Here is a 23,941-nt window from a genome sequence, read left to right as displayed (position 1 = left end):
CACCCAAAAAAAAAAAAAAAAAGGGCAAAATATAGTTTATAGATGTATAGTGCCATTGCAACCCTAACCTGAACAATCTTGAACGCAGCGATGAATCCTTACAGCTTTTTATGCCAGCGTAAGCCCCTGAGCTTACAAAAGACCTCGAGAATAGAGCATGGCAAAATGTCAGCGTCCCACCATTCCTCTTTAAAAGTAAATCCCAGCGGTTAATACGCATGGCAGACATGCATGGGTCAGTCTCCTCCGGGAAAAAATATAGCACGGCTTAAAGTGCAGGACTGTTAAATATTTGCATAGTTTTGAACTGAACCAGTTGAGAAAATCTCTTTTTCTTCATCCCAAGGACGTCCAAGTTTCCACAATTGTTCCTGGGGCAGCGATAACTGTGTGTAAACTATTGTCAATGCCGGGGGGGGGGCTACAAACGCCTCGCTCGTGAAACACAACTGAAGTTTTCCATCTCCTCATTGCTTCCTTGCCCCCCCCCCGAGCCCCGCGCCCGCCGCTGCTGCCGGGGGTCGCGGGCGGGCGGCCGGGGGAGGGCGGGCGGCGCGGAGGGGACCGTGTCGCCGTGCCTCTCGTGTCCCCGTCCCCGCGCGGCGTGGCCCGAGCACCCGGGACCGGGTCCGCCCGCTTCCAGGTTGCCGGGGCAGGGCCGCTTTCCCCTCCCACCCCCGGCGGCTCCCGGCCGCCTTGCGATGTGCCGGGCCCTGCTACCCGGCGGCTTGTCATCCAGCGCGGCCGGAGGCAGGGAGCAGCCCCTGGCCGGCGGCCAGCCGTCTCCCTCGCAGCTACCTCCCCCTGGCCGGCCGCTCCGCCGAGCGGGATCCTCCTGCCTCCGGTCCTACAAGTGACGGCGCGGAGAAACCCCGCGGCAGAGCCGCCAGCCGGCCCGGGCCAGCATGTCCGGGACCAAATACGTGGACTCGGAGGTAGGACCGCCGGGGGACGGAACCGGGACGCTGCCTGCCCCGGCGCCGAGTACCTGCAGCGGCTCCGTGCGTCCGTGCGCCCCAGCTCCCCGCGGGGAGCGGGACCGAGGGGGCGGGCGGGGGGGTGCGGCTCGGCGGCGGACCCCCGCGGCCGGCGCCCAGCCGGGCACCTGCGGGCAGGGCCAGCGGGGCGGGGGGGACCCGGGGAGGGGGGACGGGGACTCGTCCTCTGCAGCCGGGCAGGGGCACCCGGGGAGGGGGGACGACGGCGGGGGACTCGTCCTTTGCAGCCGGGCGGTGGGGACCGTCGGGTGGGTGAGGGCGGTCTACGGAGGGCGCCGGGGCGAAGGGGGCACGGTGGTATAAGCGAGGGCGGCGCGGCGAGGGCTCCGCGCCCCGGTCCGCCTGGGGAGGGCGGTGTGGGGAGCCCCGGGCGCTGCCCGCGGGGGGCAAAGCGGCTGCGCCCTCCCCGCTTAGGGGCGGCCGCGCTCCGCCCTGGGGCAAGGCGGCGGGGAGCGGGGCCGGGCGCGGGCGGTGCGGGGCGGTGCGGGGCCGGGGCCGGGGCCGCCTGGCGGCAGGAGCGGCAGCGGGAGCCAGTGCCGTGCCCGGTACCGCGGGGGTGTGGTGTGCGCCCCGCGGCCGCCGTTAAATAGCCGGGGCGAGAGCCGCCCCCCCTCAGCGAGGCTCCCGCCGCTCCGCGCACCCCGCGGGACCCGGGGTCGCCTCCCCCTGCCCTGCCCAACTCGGCTCGGCTCGGCTCTCCCGCCCGCTCTCCCTCTCGGCAGGGCTTTCTGTACACGGCGCCCATCAGGGAGCAGGGCAACATCTACAAGCCCAACAACAAGATGATGGCAGATGAGCTGAGCGAAAAGGCGGTGCGCGACGTGCACACCAAAGAGATCGACCTGGTCAACCGAGACCCCAAGCACCTCAACGACGACGTGGTCAAGGTGAGGGGGCCGAGGCGGGACGGGGCCAGGGGGGAGGACAGTGCCGGGCAGCCGCCTGTCCTCTACGCGGGCACTGCTGGACGACAGCGAAGGGCTTCCCTCCACCTGCTGCAGGAGGGAAAGGGCCGGGGGGGGTGTTCGTAAGGTAGCGATCTTTTGGTTTTTGGGGTTTTTTTTCCTTTTTAAACAAAAGAGCGTGCAGGAGAGGGGCGGGCAGCCCGCTGGAGCTCCTTGCAGAAGCGGGTCGCGCTGCAGCGCGGCGGGGCTCCGTCCTCCCGCCCCCCCCCCCCCCGGACCCTCCCCGGCGGGAGCGCACCGGGCCGGGGCACCGCGGGGCCGCGGGGCTGGGGCTGGCGGCAGCCCCCCCCCCCCCCCCGGGGAAAGGGAAGCCCCGGCGAGGGGCTGCTGCGGCTGGGTGCCCCGGCAGGACAGCTCTGCAGCCGGGACGTCCCGCCCGGGAGCGGGGGAGCGGGGCGAGAGGGGAGGAAGAAAAAAATAAAATAAATTGCGTGACCTTATGTAACACCGGCAGAGGGATTTTCCTTCCCTCGGGCACGTATAGAGAGGCAGGGCAGGGAGGTGGCACCAGCCCAGCGCAGCCTGAGCTAGCTGCGCTGCTGGGCACGGCCTGCGGGACAGACCACCCTCCCTGAGCCGAGTGGGTGCAAAATCAGAGGTCCGGGTGGTCGTTTGGAGTTGGGTCCTCGTTTTGTTTTGTTTTCCTTCCCTCAAGCAATGATAAATGGAAACAAGCTAAGCAAAATCTAACTGTGCCCTTGTCTAGATTTTGTTTGTTTGTTTGTTTGTGTTTTTAAATCAGAGTTTGGCTGTTTTGACAAGTCAGGGTCGATGGAGATTCTTGCTTGAAGTCACTCTGGTCAGAAAAATCATAGAGCTGACTCTTCTCTTAGCAGACAAGTTTTATACTATGCGTGTGAAAACTGAGGATGCTGTCACCTGGGCTTGTCAGAACCTAGGAAAAACGGGAGTTGCCCAGTCGTAGTGGGTGACTAAGCCACTAACTGCCTTACTTAGGGTCCAGCAGAGTCAGAGTGTGTGCAGCTCACCGTGTTTGTTGGTCAGGAAGACCCATTATTGAAAAAGAGAAATACTGCATTGTTTCCAGAGAATCAAAAGGTTGGACTCTGGTTCCTGAATGTATGGCAATAAAATGATTCATGCTATGTGCAGACAATATAGCCAGGTCCCGAGTAACCTCAAATTCCACTGACTTCAACACAATTTGAAGGTGCTGAATATGACCAGCCATCGTGCTGGATCAACATTGAGAATTATGCCTCAGAGCAGACTATATCTTTAAGGAGCCGTTGTCAGCTTTGGGATCTAGAAAGAAAAGGCATAAAGTTTTCATTTGTTTAGAAAAAAGGATCTGTGTACCTAATGGTACAAAACTTCCATTAAAATGGTTGATTTAAAAAAGGAGAGAGCAATTCTTTTTTCTTCTACCCACGGAGGAGCAGCTGAGTAGACAGGGAATGCAAGAGCTGAAGAATGAGACTGCATCATGGTTTATTGCGTACATCAACAGAAGAAGTCCCCAAAGCAACCAAACCTTCTGAGGATGAGTCATAGCCCCCAAGCAAGTCAGAATCCGGGTGTCCACAAACTTAACTAGGGAAAGAAAGATCCTGCTGGGAAAAGAGGGAGACCACTGACGGAAAAAACTCCTAACGGACTTAAAAGGAACTGAAGCGTACAAAGCCCATCCTGCCCTCTCCCTCCCACAGGGGCAATGATTAAGAAAGTTTGTTATGTCCAATCATCTAAAAGAAAGTTGAAAAATAAGAATTATAGGAATGGAAAAAACAAGCTTCTCAGTTTGTCCTTTTGAAATAATCATGGACCAACACATTCATTGAAAACCAGCAAACAGCCAGAATACAGCTACCGCCTCTGTGTCAGCAAGCGAGCTCCCAGTAGTGCACGTAGTCACATCAAGACACAGGAATGTATCAAAATGAATTTGATGTTAACCAGACAGGATCCGTTTTGCATCATAAAAACGACAGTATTTGTAAAAAATGTGGCCATTGTAAAGCAACGCTTTTCTGTCTTGTTACAAGGACAAAGAAGAATTACTTTGATTTTTGTAAGTATTTCATGGATAGGTCCAACCTGAAAAGTGGAGAGAGTAATTTTGCCACAATTTGAGTTTACTTGGACACTACTTTCAGGTTCAGCCTCTTAGACATAGCAATAAAGTTCAGATCCAGTACCTAGGGGACAGGCTTGGATTGGGGCAAAGATACACAGATTCAGTTCCTGCCTTAGCCATCAGTCTGTGGTCCCCTTCTGTCATGCATCTGCCTTTCTTACTTCAGCTGTAACTCATCCAGGCAGAGTGTAAAAAAATACCCTTGTGTAACAGAAGGACTCCCCAGTCTCAGTCGGGTACTGAAAGTCAGAGAAAAAAAAATGTTCGGGAGTGTTGTAAAGCCAGAAGTATGGTTCAGGCTAAGCTCAATTTTGTTTAAAGCCATTGCATTTTTCTAGATTCAGAACCTTCTGCTTTTTACCCAGCATTTAACGCATTTCTTGCCACTTGACTATGAGGCACAATAGCATGGAAACTGGGGACAAATCAGTCAGCCATGAAATAGAAATGATTAGACAGAGAACGAGGAATCTGCTCTGTAAGCAGCTCTCTAAAAGGCTTCAGTGTTGTCTGCATTCAAATACTTCCCATAGCACATTTTAAAAATAACCCTTGCTTGTGAGAAGCAGGAGACATGTTCCCTTGATGTGCAACACAAAGCATCTGCACAGCTTCCTCTGCAGCAGATACATGGTATCTGTAGGGTAGGGATCCAGGCAAGAAGGAGGGACCCGGTCAAGATCCTTTTAGAAAAACTAGACACATGGAGCAGCTTTTTATCAGAGTTCTTGGTGACCTTGATTTTGCTTATGGTTTCTCTTCAAATTAGCTACCAAGCAGAAGATAAGTGCTGGGAGGTTTCCAGAAAAGTGGCGTGAATGACTGGATTTCTGTTCACAGAGGGATGGAAATGAGGCCTTACCAAACCTGAGGTCCGCAGGCAACGGAATTGGCAGCTCTGTGCTGGAGGAAGCACGATCTAGTAAAATCACCAGAATTTCCTTCCTGTTCCAATTCCTTCAGCGGGGAGCAGGAAGGAAGGAGTTTCTTCCTCATAGGACTTCCCTCATGCGTCACCTCGGCAGGGGGAGAACGTGGTCCCATTCCTTGAGGCGCTGGCTTGAGAAGTCGGCTAGTCACGCAGAGGGCAAGGAGGGAATCCAGCGAGGGAGAAACAGCCTCTGTGCACCTGGGAGCTCTCCGGGGGTCACGCTGGTGATTATACAGCTATTTTGCCTCACAGTTGTATCTATTTCGTATGTCCTTCACTCGACAATTCTACTCTTAGACTTGTGTCCCACAGGTTTTATTAATGTGTGATGAAACGCAACAAACAGGATAGAAAGCTGATCGGTTTTTTTCTCTCATTCATTCCCTGAAGACCCAGGACTCACGTGAAGGTGCCTGAAGTTCAGCCTTTGCTCTTCCTGTTTCCCAACCCAATATTGGTGTTTTCCAGAGTATGGCTTAAATTACAGCCTGCCAACTCTTTGGAGCTCAAAGTTTCTCAAAGTATCTGTGGTCAAGTCTGCACTAAGTTTACTGACGTTGGAAGAAGCAGAGGAGGGAGCCGGTTCTCTTGCAGCTTGCGCTTCTTCGGTACTCCCTCGCTCCTTGCTCAGGATGGGGATGGACCTTGCAGCCAACCCTGCAGAGTCTACTCCTTTGGGACTGGTGAGGACCAAACGTGCAGTCACATCTGCAGCCAGATCACAGCTTTTTCCTATGGTGATATGCCAGGAGGAAAGGCCTGTGCCCGGTCTACAGAACCAGAACATAATTATTATTTTGTTTTGAACAAGTGGTGTCTATCTGCTGTTTGTTGCGTAAGAGTCCTTTTCTCTCTGGAAAAAAATTCCAGTACTTGGCTTCAGATGTAAGGATGCAGAGCTTTTGTACCAAGGTTTAAACAGTTATGTATTTGTGCCTTCCCCTTAAAGCTAATGCAGTTAAGGGCAATTCAGCTCACTGCAAGGAAAAGTCTGGAATTTTTAGTTAGATGTTGACAAATACCATAACAACCTTACGTAGGCATTAGGGAGGAAAGTATTACTCAGCCATTTTAAAGCCATTTACAATTTCTGCTGCTTTCTGCTAAAAAGAGAGGTTTTTTAAAAAAGCAGTTTGCCGTTTTATTTAATCCTTCACAATTACAGTCCCTCCCTGTTGCGCGGAGCACAGCGTAAGATGCTCAGAGAGACGGCTAGGCAGAGCGCTTCCCACCTCCCCACCTGAGAACCTCCTGGAAGGAAAGCAGGGCTCGTCCCCCGCTCTTTTCGGATGGGAGGGCTGAGGCCTTGAGAGCTGTCACTCTGATGTGACAGCAGGCGTCAGCCCCGGGGGAGCTCAGTTCTGCTCTTCAACATGGTAAAATGAGAGGAAAGCAGAGCTCAGTCAGGTGCTTTTTCTGAAACAGGGAATTAAGTGAAATTTAATGCAGACCCCCTTTCTTTGTTTTCAGATATCATTAAAAGTCCTGAGAAAATAGATACATATATAAGTTTAAATGCATCAATATAAATATATAAATATGTAAATAATATATAATTATATAAAGAATAGATTAATTTATAAATATACAACTATATAAATATAAGAGTGTGTGTGTATGTTCTAATCCAAGCTTGTCACCTGGGCTCTTGCTGTTGGCAGTGATGGAAGTTAGATGCCTCTGGAGGCAGATTCACATCCCAGAGTTTAGGCCTAACGGCAGGAGGGGACGAGCGGTGCTCTCAAAGGGCGTTTCTCTCCAGCGACAATACATGTACCTTAGACGCGACACCTTATTTTTCCATAACTGCGTTTAGATGAAATGATTCTGAAACTTTGTGTCATATTAATGTCCTGCTGTGGGGTTTAGATTTAAAAATGCAAGAATATTCAAACGTTTGACTTTGGCTGCCCACATGATACAATTCTGTTTCAAATATTTCTTCCAAGGCTAGTCCAGGAGTGAAAGATTAAAAACTCAAGCCATTACGAATACCAGTTTATGCAAGGACTGAGCGAGTTTTTAGTGCTCTGAAAAACAGTTTTCTTGCACATTAATTAGGAGTTCCCAGACATGGAATTTCTGAATGTCTGTAAGATTTCAGATAATAATGGCATCTGTTCTAATGAAAGATTCTTTCTCAAAAAAATGTGTTTGCATTTAAGCTCATAGTATTATTAAAGCCTTATGCACTGCCTTCTTGCTTAGCATGATGAACATGACTCATAACTCCATAGGAAAATGTTCATTTGATGGCCATGGGGACTAAGCCAACGATTCAGCATGTATGTTCCTTCTGTTAGAATTTATTGGACACTATCTCAGATTCAGAGGAGACAAATACTTTTCATTTCTGATAAATTCAACAGAATTCAGATTAGACGCTAGAAAATTTTAAGAACAGTTTGAATTAATTTTAGATTTTTTAGCCCACTGTATGGATAGAAAGACCATCTTCTGTTGCAGAGAGTATGGATGTCTAAGACAAAAAAAAATTATTGAAATCCAAAACTCCCCAGGGGGAAGAGTGATAAATGTGTATAGTAGAGTGGTCTGCCCATGAGGTCCCCAGTGAGAAGTTGTTCTTTGTTGTATTTTAGGCAACAGAGAGAAGAAAATACAAATGAACTTGGATGACTCTGTAAAACTTATGATCTCTGGAAAACTGAAGAGAGATACAGTTCTAAACTAAGATAAGTTTGTCTTTCCCACAGCTCTCAAATACCCTTGTAATAAACAGGCAGCGGAATGAAATCTACATCGGCAATTGATTTTTGAGCTTTTTGATCCAGAACCACCATCTCTCTTTTCTTTTCCAGACAAATGACAGTAATAAAAACCATCTTGGTCTAAAAAGGATTTGTTATTTTGAAAATGAAAGAGAAGTTGTGCCATTTAATTTCATTTGATTTACTGGGGAGGCAGGTTTTACTCTCTTAGTCACTTTATATTTTTCTGGCAGATTTCTTATGAAAAAGTCTTTTGAAAGTTTCAAAACAAACTTTGAATTTTATGCAACATCATTCTTGTCAGAAATTATGTCATCACATTAGCATTCAAAAGGACAAATAGTTTCAGTACCACTATCCCCACTCTAATGAGCACATTAATTGATAAAACTTGCAGCCAATTTTATTGGAGCTGTGCTATAGATGTTAGTGGGGCTATACAAGGATGAGGTTTGTCTGTAGACTTCTATTTATCTGGCCCATGTACTTTATTTTCAAATAAATGAGAACTGATAAATTCAACTTAGTAGATAAGAAGTGAGAAGATGCTCTCACAGCTGAAGGTGAAAGCGTCACATTCCCTGTCCAAATTCCTGCTGTGCTGAATTTATTCTCGGAGGTCCAAAAAAGCCTAAGGGAGTCTTACAGACGGATTGCAACACTTCCTCCGCCAACTTCTAAATCCCTTGTCGGAATTCAAACAAATGCTACCAAAAAAGTCAGATTTCCCTCAAGATCAGGTTAATATCTCCTGCAGACCTTAGCCGTAAAGTCTGCTGTTGTTTTATGAAATCCAAATTCACATATCTCTGTTCTAGTGCAGTTTATGACAAGACCAGAACTGTAGACTAATGATATCTTGATTTTTATGAAATATTAAAGAAATATTTACCTCATGTTTAAGGATCAGTAACTTAAGATCTTCCATAAGAAAGACAACCTTCTAACAGGAGAAATGCAGAGGCAAATTTTTTTTAAAGGAACGGAGAGGCAGCTGGGCATCACTGCACACTCACGGTCAGCAATAAATGTATTCAGGTAGAAATGAGGGAAAAGGTGAGAACAAGTTATACTGATTTCCTAAAAAGTATTGCAGCAGGTAACAGGAATGTGTTTGTGGGCAGTATACCTAGTGAAGAGTCTCCTCTCCTTAGGCTCCCTTAACAAAATGATAAAGAGAAAAAAGTGGTTTTCAGATCTAAAACACCCTCCAAAGGTGCCTGTCTCTCTCCAGGCACTACTAAAGAGTCTAAGGTCACTATATTTCCATTTTCCATTAGTGCTGAAATTTAGGAGGGATGAAGCTAGAGCAAGTTCTAAAAAGTTATACTTAATAGCAGTTTATTACCTTAATAGCAGGTCTGTAAACCTGCATTGAGGGCAATATAATAATATAATGTAAATATAATTTATCATATTTTTATATTATATGTATAAAGTATAATATAAAAATATAACGTAAAATCTGTTTACAGAAGAGCTTTACTTTTATTAATGTTTCTGGATTCTGGTTAACTCCAGACTGCACTGGAATCAATAAAAGAATTCGCATTATCTTTAGTGGAGTCAAAACTTCACCCCGGTGTTCATGTTGATGAATATACCTCTATACTAGCATACAGATGGACAGGCATACGTGGATGTACATACACACAGACGTATCAAAGTTCTCTGCTAAAATAGGTGTATCAAACAAGGAACTGTGGAACAAGAAACAAATGATAAAATGAAGAAAGCTTCTTAAGAATTTCTCTTTGGGAAAACTGCAATAACCTCCCAGCAGCCCAGTTTCCAGGGAGGAAAATAGCCATTTTATTTTCTGACTGCTTACTCCGACAACACCAACATGTTTTCCAAGGCACTGGCTGACATGATATCCCCACCTGCACAGGAAGTTTCGCTGTGTTTCAGAGGAGCGCAGATGTCTCCTTGAAGCTGCTAGTCTTTCCTTCTGCCAGACTATATTGAGACAGGACGGGCAAGTGCTTCAGGAAGAGATCTCTGGAGAATGGCTGGTTGCTACAGTGCTGACCCGTTGGCATCAGTCGCATTTTTCTCACGAGTACTTCCGCAGATTTTGATGAGCCTGCCCATCTGATAAAACAGAGCCCATCACCGGGGCTTTTCTGGTATGCAATCAGTAATTCAGCATGGGCAGGGAGCGGGAGGTTTTTCTTGCAGTAATTAGAAGCAAATTATTTTTTGGCTGTTTTCATTTGATTTTCAGTTTGTGAAATGGTGATCTGCAGTCATGACCTTTTTCTAAGTCATGGAATTATTTAAAATTTTTCATAATCCATTTGAGTATTTGTTACGTGTGCAGTAGGGGTCACTCCTGACCAGACTGGTTTTGTTCTCTGGCTAGAAGAGTGTAGTCCTTCAACTCTACTTTCCAAGACGAATATCCTTATTTGTTAAAGCATTGTTTGCTTTTCTGGCATGCTCTATGGTACTCAGGAAAGATTCACTATTTCCATCAAGAGATCTGCCAGCAGAACACTTTTCTTGCCATATTGTGGAAAGCAGGCACAGGGATACAGGGAATGTAAGGCAAATTCATTGGTCGGTTTGAACAAGTAACTGTGGTGGAACAGTTCCACTTGCTTGTTTAGGGTTTCATTCACTTTAGAATTACTTGTAATTTTTCTGCGCTTAACCAGCTTTACACAGAAACCATGGTCCTAGCCATCTGCGCTCACGGCATCTCTTTTTTTGTGCAAAGGACTGATCTGGCCAGTCTCCAGAAAAGCAGTGTGCTCTGAAGACAGAGATCAAGGTTGACAGGCAGAGGCTAATCTTGCTGCACCCCAGCCTGGAGAGACTCTTGGGGTTCCCTTGTTAGCTGCTTGCCACCATACCAATAGTAAAGGTGATTTACTGTCTTGTGACTGAACTTATCCCATCTCTGAACACTGCTGGATGTTCACGTCTGGTAGTCACCCGTGCTGTAGCCTGAGGCTGATACAAATACTCCAGAATAGGATGAGTTTTGCCTTTACTACACACCTGACAGCGCCTAATGCTTGCTGTTGAAAACAATGATTAGTGAGGAAGTAGAACATCTAGGCATCATGAAGCTCTATGTTTTCAGGAACAAAGTACCAGCTTCTCTACACAACTGCAGGTAAACATTTGCCAGGTGGAGATTACACAGTGCTCTTAAAAGGGTGAACGAGTCTCCTGGTGCCTGGGATGTGAGGGAAGGGAGAAGAGCTAAGGAGACCCCTAGAAGACTCAACACCTCCCATGCTCTTTCCCTCGAATTCAGTAGAAACAACCTTATAAGCTTTTTCATCATTTTCTGATAAACTGTGGCAGTGGTCTGCAAGACAAGCATCAGCAGATGTGGAAACACGATATTTCAAAGGGTCAAGGAATCATTTAGATGTTTAGCTGGTATCATTGATTTAACAGAATGGTTGTGAGCTTATTGCTTAATTTTTTTTTCTGCTGCTGTGATGCCTTTGTTCTCCAAGCACCGTAACTGGCAATTTTGAAGTTCCAGATAGTATGTGGAAGTACAAAAACTAATAATGATCTCATATGCTCATGCATTTTCTTATTTTTCTTAACACACACCACAAGCCTTCTCCAAAGTTAGTAGTGCTGCACCTGTCCTGAATTTCACCTCCCAAATGTGACTTGTGCCATAGAATGGCTTGTCATTTTGTGATCCTTTATACATTTTCTTCCGCTGAATTTTTCTTTAAAGGGCATTGAATGCATTGGGAAATTTTAGAAATTGCATTTATCACAAGAGAAAAAAAGATCATATCTGGTTTTTTCTATATGTCTGTTTCAAGTCTTACAGGGACACAATATAATACAGTGGAACAGTATTATACTTACAGTCTTGGCATCAGGGAAAAACCTGTTGAAAAACAGCACAGGGTAAGCAGTAAAGACAGTTTCCATATTCTGTGCTAAAAATGTAAAGAAAACTAGCTTGTGACTCTTTCTTCTATAGATATACATTCAGACTTGACTATAGCCCTGGTCTGGCAGAGCGCGTAAGCACATTGACATCAGTGGGGCAGTTCACATTTTTCAGGTTGTGTGCATATTTAGGTGGTTTGCCTGATTGGAGATATTAGTGATCAATCAAGAGAGATCCAGTAAGGATCTGAGCGTCCTTTCACTGACTCCAAAAGATACTGATGGCACTCAGAAATGTACGCATCCTCACCGTTTGTTTGGGTTCCTCCTCAGTGGAGTAGTGCTGGTGCTTGTCAATGCAAACTGCACGCTGTGAGCACAGTAACAGCACACAGCTACCACGCACAAAGATTTGAATAATTGTAGTTGCAATCACAGAAATGTAGATTAGGTCAAAACCCCCATAAAATGCTGGTCAAAGCCCCCATAAAATGCTGATGGTCTTAATAATTCTTTTTCTGATTGACCCAGCACAGTAAATTTTCCAATGTAATGGATATTACGTACCTCAAAGAACAAACTTTTGCGGAGAAGCACAACTGGTAAATAGGCAATTTGAGATTGGCATTTAACACAGCTTTCCAGCCTGCCATGTTTTGATACATAGGGACTAAAGTGGCAGCGTCAACAGGTCAACTATTTTCATATATAAGGCATATATTCTTGAGTCATCTGGGGTTTTTTTAGAAAAAAAACAGTAATCTTACACTGCTAAGCTTTTTTGATAAATAGTTTTTTTCTTTAAACAGACTTGCAAAAAAGACGACAAATTCCCTATACCATTTCCCTTTCTTGTAAATAAATGCCTTTTCGAATCAAAGCAGGTTCCTTAATTTCCTGGTAAAAGTTTAATAAACATATGCAGAGCAAAAGAGGCTGTGGTAATTCTCACAGTAGAATCAGACAAAAGCTTCAAGCAATGTAAAAAAGGGCTTTACCAAACTGAATAGTAGGAAACAAAGAATAGCTGAAGTCAGGAAGTGTATTGTAGGCATGGAACAGGAGTTGATAGTGTTTAATAGCTTTGGCTGAAACAGAAGGCCGTAGCGATTTATTAGCATCCTTTAGAGGGTCAAAACAAATTTCCTTTACTTCTCTCCTTGTTGCAAGTGAACGTGCTTGTATTTTCATTAGTTTGGCAATAATTCAATGTGATTTCACAGCACACCCTGACAGCTCTGGAGGAACAAACTGCATGCTGACCGTGCAATCTACTGAACAACACCTGTGCCTAACCTAAACATGCCTTTGATGTAGATAAAACAGAGTTCTTCACAGATCTACATGCATCTGATGCTTTGGCAGAAGTGGCCTCGAGAACAGTACCCTAAAAGAGGTATCTTATCCTTGCAAGCCAGTTAGATTCATTTCCCGAAATTAGAGTGTCTTTCTTCCCTAGGGTCATATTTCTGGCCACTTCTCTTTCTGCTGTCAGTCCTATTTTTACTTTACTTAGTTCAGTTGGACTCCTGTTATCAGCCTGATGGCACTCAACCGTCACTGAGTGCTACTGAACTAAAAACCAGAGGAGAGTAATAGGAGGGACTGAGGAGTGAGTAATCCGAGTGATGTAAATGTAACCCATAGCAAGGCAAAATGCATCCAGTCACCCAGTCCTCCTCCTGCCTGTGGAGGTCTGATCCCTATGAGTTAAAAACAGGATCTTTCATGGGAGTGGTTTGGTGCAGGAAGAATCTGGGTGATATCTCAATTCCGGCAGTGTAAGGACTTATCTGTACTGACTGAACAGTGAAATAAATAGAGCGTTTCCCAGCCAGTGGATCTGTACATGATCTGTTAGCAGGTGAAAAGTAGAAGAGCCCAGATTACCTCAACTCCTCGCCCATCTTTACTTAGACTGCTGCGGGTAAGTCTGGGTTTGGACAGCACCGCAGAGGTTCACCTTCCAGTCGTAGCTGGACTCTCTTGAGATGTACATAATTTCATAACATTATTACGGCTTTCAGCAAGATAACAGCTTCATTTTAACACTGTGTTCAGGTGAGAGTTTTTAGAGTTGCCAGGCTGTTTTTCTGTCTTTTTGCTCTCGAGTTCAGTTTGGTATCTCCCTTATTCAAACTGGAGCAATGTGGAACATGGGACTTGAGGAATAATGAAATGGGAAAGATATGGTAGTGAGACATCAGCTATGGTTCCTACAGGGCCATCTATTCAGCTTCTGCGCATTGGTAGAAACATTCCGAGAGCTGTTGAAATTGCTCCAAGAAAGTAACCTCTTGACAATTGTTGGTGGCATGAATATACCGTTATTATCATCTCACAGGCAGCTTGATTCCTGAGTACTTTTAGGACAACTGTGTATGACTGGAGCTGGGAAATCCTGGCCAAAGATATATCATAAATGTTCTAATATTAGCATCATCTCCTGGAATGAGGACAGGGCTGTCCATCTGGAAAAGTTATATGGCATGATTCTTCTGTCAGCTCCCCAGGATTAACTCCATGGACATCTTGGAGCGCACAACAGGCTAAAAACGTTAGTTACTGAGAATCTTGATTACAGAAAGTTTACTATTTGATTTAAAAACCAATGAGTTTACTGGCTTCCATTTTTCAGTAAAACATTCATTATAGTGAATTATTTTGAAAGGAATCAAATTATGGGCCAGTCTTACGATTTATTTTAAACGTTCTAGGAAATTCACATTAACCTATGGTTTCTTTTTGCATGCCAAAAGTGTGCTTTGCTGATAAAAATAGGTCCCACTTACCTAAATTAAAGATGTAACCATGAAAAGGCTGATGGAGCTCAATGCAAACTTGCTTTCCTGCTGAGATTTAATGTTTCCCTTATCGGCCAGTTGAAAAAATACAAGGTAGACTTCACCACAACTGAACTGAATAAAAAGACTTTAGGCATGACCCTGAATAGCCCTCAATGCACTGAACTGCTGTGTGATGGTGGTGTGCACAAACTGGCTCTGCCAAGGATCACAACATCAACTGGTGGGAAGCATCCAATAAATTGCCAGAAGTTTTGGAATAAGAGGCCTATGCTCAACCATGTAGTCTTCATGTAGTAGCATTTTTTGAGAAGCAACTGGTTTTTTTGCTGTAATCGTCTTGGGGTTTGCCATCATCTGCATGTTTTTATTGTCTGATTTCAAGGCAAACATTGATGAGAAGCTAAGAACACCCAATTGCTTTGAAAATGAGCTAACATGGGATATGGGCTACAACAAAAAGTTTGCTTTTGAATAGCTGCAGAAACAGACACTATGAATATGTTTGCTTGTGTATTCCAAAAAGAAAATATACTTGCTCCGGCATATGTAATGTATGCTTAGGCATACATTTTTCCAACATGTGTACTCAGTTGAATGAGATTGATTTCAGTGAATGATATACAGACCTTGAAGTCATCTTTGGGGCGGGGGGGGGAATAGACATAAGACAATTAGATGCCATCATCTGTAGATCTTATTGACTTCTCCATGTATGCATCTACAACCTTTTCTTCTTTCTTTCATGATGCAGTCCTAAAATCCCGTGATTGATACAATGACATCTGATTATTTCATTTAGTAAAAAGATCACACAATACATCCAGGGAAGTTCCTTGCTCTGTCTTACTAGACTGCAGGTAACTTTTAATGACTGATTCGTGTAATTATTTTATGGCCAATGTACTGCATAAAGCTAATTTTTTGTCAGTTGTTTAGTCCCCAAACATGAACTTTTATATCAAATAACCCCACAATGAAAATAGAGAGCATATTGTTGCCTGTGATGCCTTTCCCAGAATTAGAGTTATTTCCACCAGGGCTTCAGTCTTGCACCCACTGAAATTACAGAGCCCAAATAATTTCCAATTTCCTGTCTTCACTCAGCGGTGAATGTAGTGTACTTTCTATGCTGTCTTGAGACACTGATTTCAAGGAAACTGTTTTCTAAGATTTGTACCAAAAATTCATGTGTATGACCTACAGAAGCAGAGGTTATTGCATACCTGTAGAACTATTGCAGAAGAGAACCGTGATTCAAACTCTCTTTTCATTTTCTCCTTTTGTAGCTATTATTTAAAATTATGCTGTTCAGTTTCAGAAGGTCCAGACAGACTTTTGTCTCTGCACGCCTTTACAGACAAGTGTGCAGCACTGATGTGTGTTTCTCGGGGACTGCGCCAATGCAGTCTGCCATTGGATTCTGTGGAGACAGAATTTCAACCCAAATGCTACCTTTAGGTGTGGTGATGATGATTATGATGATGATGAATTCCCATCTCAAAGAACCACAGATTACTTTCAGATCACCAGAGCCTAGTTCAGAGTAGCAAATAAAGAGAAGGTTTATAGTTTGCATTATATGATGTCTAGAGAGAAGCACTGGCAGAGAGTGATGTTTAGGCCTGGTAATATGTTGAATTAAGCCAGCTTGATGTTAGGCATTCAAGATACTTGATATCACAGCTGATCCAGAAATTTTCTCCCAAGGAGTTTCAAGCCCTTCCAACAAATTGCATCTAGACCTTGCAGTTTTGCTTTGGAATTACCTTTTTTGTTTAAGAAACTGGAAAGTCCAGGGGTTTTATAGTATTTTTCCCTTTGTTGGTTAACTTCTGTTTGGAGGTGATTGAAGATTCAACAGGAGAGAGGGAGGAGTTCTTTCAATTATTATGTATATTTTAGATTAAATTAGATTAAAAGAAGTGATTGTGAGCCTTTTCCTACAGTATAAGCAATACTTACACTGAGTGTATGGATATTCACCTTCCCCCAGCATGCTAAGGTACTGTTGCCCGAGTTTCTGAGGCCACTGGCCCATATCATCCTTACCCTGCTCCTCTACATCTTCACTTCCAGCAGCATTATCATCTCATTTTGGGATCCAGTCCCAAGAATGCAATTTCTTTTTTTCTTTCATCTGATTTAAAAGGTCATTTAGTTTCTTGCAGAGGAATAGTGTTGTGATATTCTTTTTCCTGCGGAATGCAGTACCTATACAATTGGTTGCGCTAACTAAATTAAATATCCTGTATTGTGGGTTATATCAAACACATGTTTGTGTGACATGGAGCTGAACCATCAGTGCAATTCTGTTAATTTTCTAACAGAAATGTTATGACAATTAAGCTTCCTGAATAGCTCAGTATTTCAACAGAGAGCGGTAAAATATGCCTGTTGGAATGCACTGCTTCCTTAGGTGACTTTTTGAACTATTTATGAATAATCAAAAGTATGAAATATGTGGAAGAGTGTGTTCCTTCTAAATATTAATATGTTAGCCTGGCCATGTCTTTCATGACCAGAGTGTTATCACATAAACAGGATAGGCTAGAACAAAACGGCTCTAATGTGAAGAGCCTCCTTATGTTTAATAAAATGAAAGAGCTCCCTACCCCTTTCAGACTATGGAGGAGCTCCACCTGATGCAGATCTAAATCCAGCATTTTATTTTTCAGTCTACTAAGAAGTATATATGCCTGTTTCTAAGTATATATTCAAATAGCTAGCCTCACCATTTATTCACTGTCGAAATTCAGCAATGATATACATGGAAAGATGGGAACATTTGGACAAATAAAACACATTTTATTGATACATGCTTGAGGCGTGTAAAAACTCAAAGTAGTGACTGCATTTATTCCATTCATAAAGACGTGAAACAGTTAAGTTAGGCAATGAAAGCATGATGATTCTGTTCACCTGGTTCGTCCTTTACGTAGACTCTAAGGGCACTGCATACCCTTAGGGCTGTAGGAGGTGAGGAAAATATATTCAGTTTTGTGGATACCTCCATGTAGAAGTTAGATGTCTAATTTTGAGCTAATCATTGAGGCTCCCTGGTAGTCACTGGAAGAAGATAGTTACTGAAGATTCATGCCTTAAATGATGTGTTAAAATGGGTTGAATCACGTTGGGGTGTAGGAAGTATGTGCTTCGGTGTTTTGTTACAGGGGACCATTGCTCTGCAGGAAAGGTGTTTCTGGAATCCACCCTTGATGCAAACGTCTGACTCACCTGACTTTGTGTTCTTTGCTGCAGATTGATTTTGAAGATGTGATTGCTGAGCCAGAGGGAACACACAGCTTTGATGGGATTTGGAAGGCCAGTTTTACCACCTTCACTGTAACGAAATACTGGTTTTATCGTTTACTGTCAGCAATCTTTGGCATTCCTATGGCTCTCATCTGGGGCATCTACTTTGCCATTTTGTCGTTCCTGCACATCTGGGCGGTGGTGCCGTGCATAAGGAGCTACCTGATTGAGATCCAGTGCATTAGCCGCGTCTATTCGATCTGCATCCACACGTTCTGCGACCCACTCTTTGAGGCCATAGGCAAAATGTTCAGCAGCATCCGAGCCACAGTACGGAAAGAGATTTGAGGGACATTTCAAGGAGAGCCATCAGTCTAGGAAGGGGGTGGGGGGTTTGTGTTGTTTGGAGTGTTTTGGTGCCAGTTTCGTGTTTCCCAAAGCAACATACAGCAACTGGTGGTGGGTATACTGGCCCAAAACAAAGAATCACTTGCTCAGTTTCTGTTTCTACTGTTTATACTTACTGGATTACTTGCTTCTTTTTTTTTTTTTCTTTTTTTTCCCCTTCAGTCTGCATTTCAAACTAACCTTAAATGGCCATTCTTCCATGCCAGCTGCGTATCATTTTGCTGGCTGTTCAATTCAGAAGCCGAAGTGCTGTTGGATGCCTTTTTATCTCACCCTTCATTCCTTGTGAGATAAATCCACAGTGATACTGAGGAACGACAAAAATGCTTTCCAACACTATAAAGCCATTCATTTTATTGTGGTCAGAGAGCACAGAGCTATTGCAGCAGGATGAACGTGACCAGCTGGCAGGTTTTAGCAGAATGTTCTTTTTTAATCGGATTGTCAGTTGACTGCAGCTATTTACAGTCATGGTCAGATATGGTGCACTATGAAGAAATTAGTTAAGTAAACAAATTACTGAACTAATATATTTCCTGAAAATCTAACACTTTATCAGGTTGGAGACATAGACATGTGAAAGCTTTTCATGTGCATAAAAAGCTTCAGTCAGCGCCTTTCTGTCTCATTCTCTCTTGGAAGTTTGCATCCAGTTATTTCTCAACCTTTGCTAGGATTGCAGAAGCAAACTGCAGTTGAGAACTAAAACTGGTCATTATGGAAACGTTTTCCTGACTGTGACGTATGACACATCCCTGAGCGAGCATTTAGGTGCTTATCTCATAGGCTTCTTCTTTTTTTTTGCAAAGTATTCATATAAATACATATCGCAGGTATGCCAGAGATAACCCCGAGTTACAAGAAAAATGAAGGTGTGCCAAACACAAGCCACATGAGGCCAAGGAGGAGCTGCCCCTGAGAGAAACTTTTCTATCAGCTTTCAAAACTTTCCCTATCAGCAGAAGTCAGCATGCCACTAGCACACAGATAATTTTCAGGATGCTTTGCTGAGTCTAACCTAATCCATCACAAGAGGTGGTTTAGAAACTTCACTTCTGTGGGTTGGTTTATTCGTTTTTAGCTGAGCTGCAACATCAGGAAGTCTTAAACGGAGGGCGTCGTGTGAAACTACCGTGTTGCAAAGCGCAAGGCCTGGAGAGCGAAGCCTTTGCGACACGTTCTGATGCTGTGACCTGCAAGAGCTTTTTGCCCTCGTGACAGTACTGTGTTCAGAGACGCTCTCTGCATCCTCATACGGTTCAGAGACGCTCTCTGCATCCTCATACGGTTTGCGTGAAGCATTTGTAAAAACAGTTGTGAGGCTAATCAGCTTTTTTGTAAACCAAGCTGGGGCCTGAGCCTGCTCCAGTTGGGATCTCCAGCAAACCAGTTCTTGACCTCAGAGAGTGCAAGATTTGGCCCTTGGGATGAGCATGGAGCTGTCTGGTACACCTACAGCTTTTTTATTTAGCGCTGATATTTCACATATTGCTTATCTAACACGGGAGTGCCTTCGGTTCAATTTCTGCCAAAGCGTTGAAAACTTTAGGAAATGCTGCATTTTTTAATGGGGGGGGGCAAGGGGGAGGGGAAGAGGGGAGAGGGTGCACAAAAAAAATTGCAAAGCTATTAACTACTATTGTTTGCATTTAAAACAGACACTGGTATGGATATAGTTTTATGTTTTTCTATGTACATAATGGAGAGTGTACTATTATAGATTTTTTCAGTATTAAAAACAAACGAGATTGTAAACAAGAAATATTTTATCTTTTTATGAGGAAAATCACTCTGAAGAAAACCTTCTTGATTTACCATATAAACTGAATATCCTGAAAGATGTCTGTTCACTTAGAGTTATTAGTCCCTAATCCAAATACATTGCTGATCCAAGACATTTACATTGTTATACGCTTACAGATATAACTGACACTTTTTTTAATTCTGCATGTACATTAAAGACTACAATAAAAAGATGTTTAATGGTAGCGCCTGTCTGACTTCTTTTTCCTTGAAAGCCATGTGCATAAATCTCATTTTATTAGGAAGAAAAGCCCAATATTTCTTGACAAAGAAACAGAAAGTGATGTCATTTGTTTCTCAAGAAAGAAAGCGCAAAACAGTCTTAATTTGTGGTTCAGGATCTGACTCAGGAAGGTTCTCCCCAACAAAAAATTACATTTTTCTCCCAAGTAAATATTTTCTGCTGCTAAATAAGTAGGCAGTAGAACTGGTGAATACAGGATTGAATAGGGAGCCTAAGCTTGTTTAAATGCTTAAGGATGACAAATTCCACTGCTTTCTTGTTCCTCAGTTTTGCAACATTTCAAATTAGGATAATGATGTTTACGTTTAGATTATTTTAATATCAAATAAATAGAACAATGTCATAATACAATGAGTTGCTTATAGTTCATTTTACGTGGAAGACTGACCATCCAAAATTCAGATCTGGATTGTCCGGATAGCTTTTCCGTTAAAATTGTTTAAAGCTTTCATTTTGAGTCCAGTGGAAACAGGATTGTTCCTAATAAAAGCTCATTAACCTAAGCATTTAATGTATGGAAATAGGGGAATGACAGCTTTTATCCAGCTGCGTATAGACCTAACTTGTGACAGGACAGTTCTTTTCTATGGAATTATTGCACAATACCTGTCACGCCATTAACCTAGCACTCTGAAGTCCAACAAAACAGGCTATTGCATTTTGACCTACAGATCTGTTAACCATATTTTAATGTTCAAATAGCAGATACCAGCTTAAGGTAGTCTGTCATACGTTTTCCAGTAGCAGAACAGTGTGTTTAATGGTAGTTAATAGTCCAATGGTAGCAAATAGTACATTGAATTGGACTATGAATTGTGAGAAAATGTAAAATATTTTAAAAGGTAAAAGGAAAGTTGTAATGTGAAAGTAAAGCAAATGAGCATTCCAGTATTCAAAAATACCTTGTTTTTGCAAAGAGCCTGATAGTTTCAGAACAGACACATCTGTTCATCTTAACCGTTTACAATGTCATGTCTCCAGGACTCTTCATGGGAGAGATGTGCAGATTCGCCCTGTGATTGCCCTGTCCCTGGCACTTTGCTGGGCAGCGGGCACAGGGCTGTGCTGTGTGTGAATCTCACACCCGCACTCCTGCCAGGCTCTCAATGCAATATCACTCATGATCAATACCACAGTCACAACACGCCCCATAGCAAGATCCAGGCTTGTCTACTAGGGGACTAGACATTAGCTGTTAGACCATGGCATCAGGCAATCTCCTATCATGGCTGTAAATGTGGTCTAGATAGTCTTACGCTACTAGATATGAAAGTCAGCATCATAAGCTGCATCAGGACCTGTGGGTTCAGGTGGGTTCAACACCACTTTTTCCTCCTACCAGAAGACTTTCTTGGCTGTTGCTGGCCACTCTTCTCATCCTCTGGGTCACCAGTCCTTAAATTGCACCATTTAACTTCAACCATTTTCCTTTGAATACCCTGAGACAACATATGGGGGAGCTGGACATTCCAGTTAAAACCAGCTGGAGCAACAAAGTTTTGAGAAATGAGAGTGTGAACTGCACGACTGTGTGGTTAATCTCTCTGAATTTGATTAAGAACAGTGGACTAAATGCAGAATATTTTTTTGAAATACATGTATTGGAATGAATGACAAACCATAGGCTTTCATTAATGATGGAGAATTTCCATAGCTGCACCCAGGCTATCTTTTGACCGTCTCTTATGTTAAACTAGAACTGTTCTCCGTTCACTTGCTTGCTTTCATTGCCTTGTGCGTCTGCTGCATCCTCCTCCTTTTTTTCCTCATGTCCTGAGGAGGAGGAAAGAGGCACAGAATAAAAGTCTTTGCTGAGCTAGACACCTTTGCTGTCTTCATCTGTGTCTTACAAACCTTAACTCTTTCAGTTTGTGTTATCTGACACTGGCACACCATGTGATACAGGTTATGTTATTTCTATCTTGCTTTCTTCTGTAGAATTTTTAATTGAAATTTCAATTGTGTCGCTCAACTAGCACATCCTGTCTTCGAGATGCTTTTCTCTATTATGGCCTTCTGCAGGCACAGTGGTAAAATGTTTTACATTTGATAGCCATGGCAATATATAAATGCACAGTATTCTCACCAGATTTGTAACTGCTTTTACTAAGCATGGCAAAAGTGAGAAGAGAGTGATTAGGCTCAGTACCAGCCTGTGTCCTCCCCCTTAGACAAGACACGTTTTAGTGTTAATTCAAGACACAATCCACTAAAGGCCCTAGGCTCAATGCCAGTAGGTAATTTGCTTTTGTTCTGAGAACCTGAATTTACATAATTCTGCAGACACCTGAATTTCTGTGGCACATAATTGCCAGTAAAACTCACTGTAAGGATACCCAGGTCACACCCACGCACTGCTGGGATGCTGGGACGTACAAAAGAGATCTGGCTGCCACCCTCTCCTGCAGGAACTGGAGATGATGGGTATTCTCAGGGATCACTAGCAAGAGCTGGAAAATGACGCTTGTTGTAGTCTAGCATCTCCATCCTTGAGATAGAGGAGACTTAAACTCCTCTCACTGCACTCCCAGGTGTAAACTTAAGCTGCTGACTGCTCAATATGCTGACCACTCTAGATCTAATTTTTATAAGAAGACCAATTCTCCTTGGGTGCTGTGCAGGAACTAACCATAGACCCCTGATGTGGCATGACGGCTCCCAGGAGGTGCCAGGTCACCTTAAAGGCACCGCCTGAGCTTTGTGACACCATTAGTGGTCTAAAGTCTTCAGAATCCCGATTTTTCCTTCCATCAAGCAGTGGTCAGTGCAGAGGGGAATAAAAGCATTATAATCTCCAGTTCTAGCACTTCTAGAGATAATTCTGTTTTCCAGCTTGAAACAGTAGGGACCTATGCAGAAGGTTGCTCTGTTTTCTGCAGACTGACAGCAGCTCTCAGGGGTTGTTTTGGCACCCAGGGTTTAACTTAAATCTAAGGCTGTCATAGCTGTGACGTTCTCAGTTGATCATATCTCTGAACCTTTATCCAGGATATGGAATACCCCTGCAGTGCATCTAGGCACTGAAAATCTTTTCCTGACTATTTATTCTGAGCTACAAAATGCTTTACACCAGAGGATCAGCTCAGAAGAACCTTAAAGGACCAAGGGATCTGTAGTTGTGTAACTTTTTGGCAACTATCAGAATATAGGCCTTCATCTGTGACTATTAGTCATCAAAACATTCTGCCTGCCCACCTCCAGCAACCAGAGCTCCAGATGTAGCTTGCCAGATGCACATGTTGCCCGAAATCTTACTGGCAGAAAATCCAAAGTGAAAAAAGTGACATGGAAACTAAATAGTCGGTGCTAAGAGAAAAAAACAAAATGAAGAAGTACTTCAAAAGGATCAGATATATTCTACAGAGGGAATGATGGGGTGAGAGGATCTCAGGGGTCTGCCTTGCGTACTCAAGGAATGAGGAGAAGCTGTGCACAGCAGGCACATTTCCATCTGGCAATGATAGATGGAGACTTTTGGAAGGAAAAAAGGAGAGGGATGACTCTTCGTACCTTTCTTCAGTTCCTACCTGTAACATTTTGCAGGTAAATTCAGAACAGAAAGAGAATCCTGCAGGAGAGCGAATATGAACAGTGCAGCGATAGGCACCAGTAGGCACAGCAATAACCAAGGCATTAAAGGATCATCAAGATGTGCAGATTTGTACTTAAGCGTGGCTTGCCTTGAGGAGGAATGACCATAGGTATGGCCGGCTAGAGCTAGGTTTAAATGCACTGACAAATCAGCTCAGAACTTGCCTTGGACACGGTATGCATGACCAGATTCACACAACAGGAGCCTGGCTGGGCAGACAATTCAGCCTGGAAACTAA

At 43.8% G+C, this 23,941-nt stretch overlaps 1 protein-coding gene across 1 annotated transcript; it reads left to right on the top strand.

Moving 5' to 3' along the window:
* Positions 1-763: 763 nt before the first annotated feature.
* On the top strand, positions 764-20,052 carry CAV1 (caveolin 1). The gene is made up of 3 exons (XM_030015765.1): positions 764-935; positions 1,721-1,885; positions 17,663-20,052. The coding sequence occupies exons 1-3, from the start codon at positions 906-908 to the stop codon at positions 18,002-18,004; spliced, it is 537 nt and encodes a 178-aa protein (XP_029871625.1). The 5' UTR covers positions 764-905; the 3' UTR covers positions 18,005-20,052.
* Positions 20,053-23,941: the final 3,889 nt, after the last annotated feature.

Source organism: Aquila chrysaetos, chromosome 5 (assembly GCF_900496995.4).
Source record: "Aquila chrysaetos chrysaetos chromosome 5, bAquChr1.4, whole genome shotgun sequence".
NCBI classification, from domain to species: Eukaryota; Metazoa; Chordata; class Aves; order Accipitriformes; family Accipitridae; genus Aquila; species Aquila chrysaetos.
The sequence above is the reverse complement of the archived record's forward strand: the minus strand, read 5'-3'. Positions and strand labels throughout refer to the sequence as shown.

Excerpts from the sequence above, each read along its gene's own strand:
- CAV1 (XM_030015765.1), top strand. The coding sequence starts at position 906 with ATGTCCGGGACCAAATACGTGGACTCGGAG. Across the intron at positions 936-1,720 it reads CCAAATACGTGGACTCGGAG|GGCTTTCTGTACACGGCGCC; the intron begins GTAGGACCGCCG and ends CCCTCTCGGCAG. Across the intron at positions 1,886-17,662 it reads TCAACGACGACGTGGTCAAG|ATTGATTTTGAAGATGTGAT; the intron begins GTGAGGGGGCCG and ends TCTTTGCTGCAG.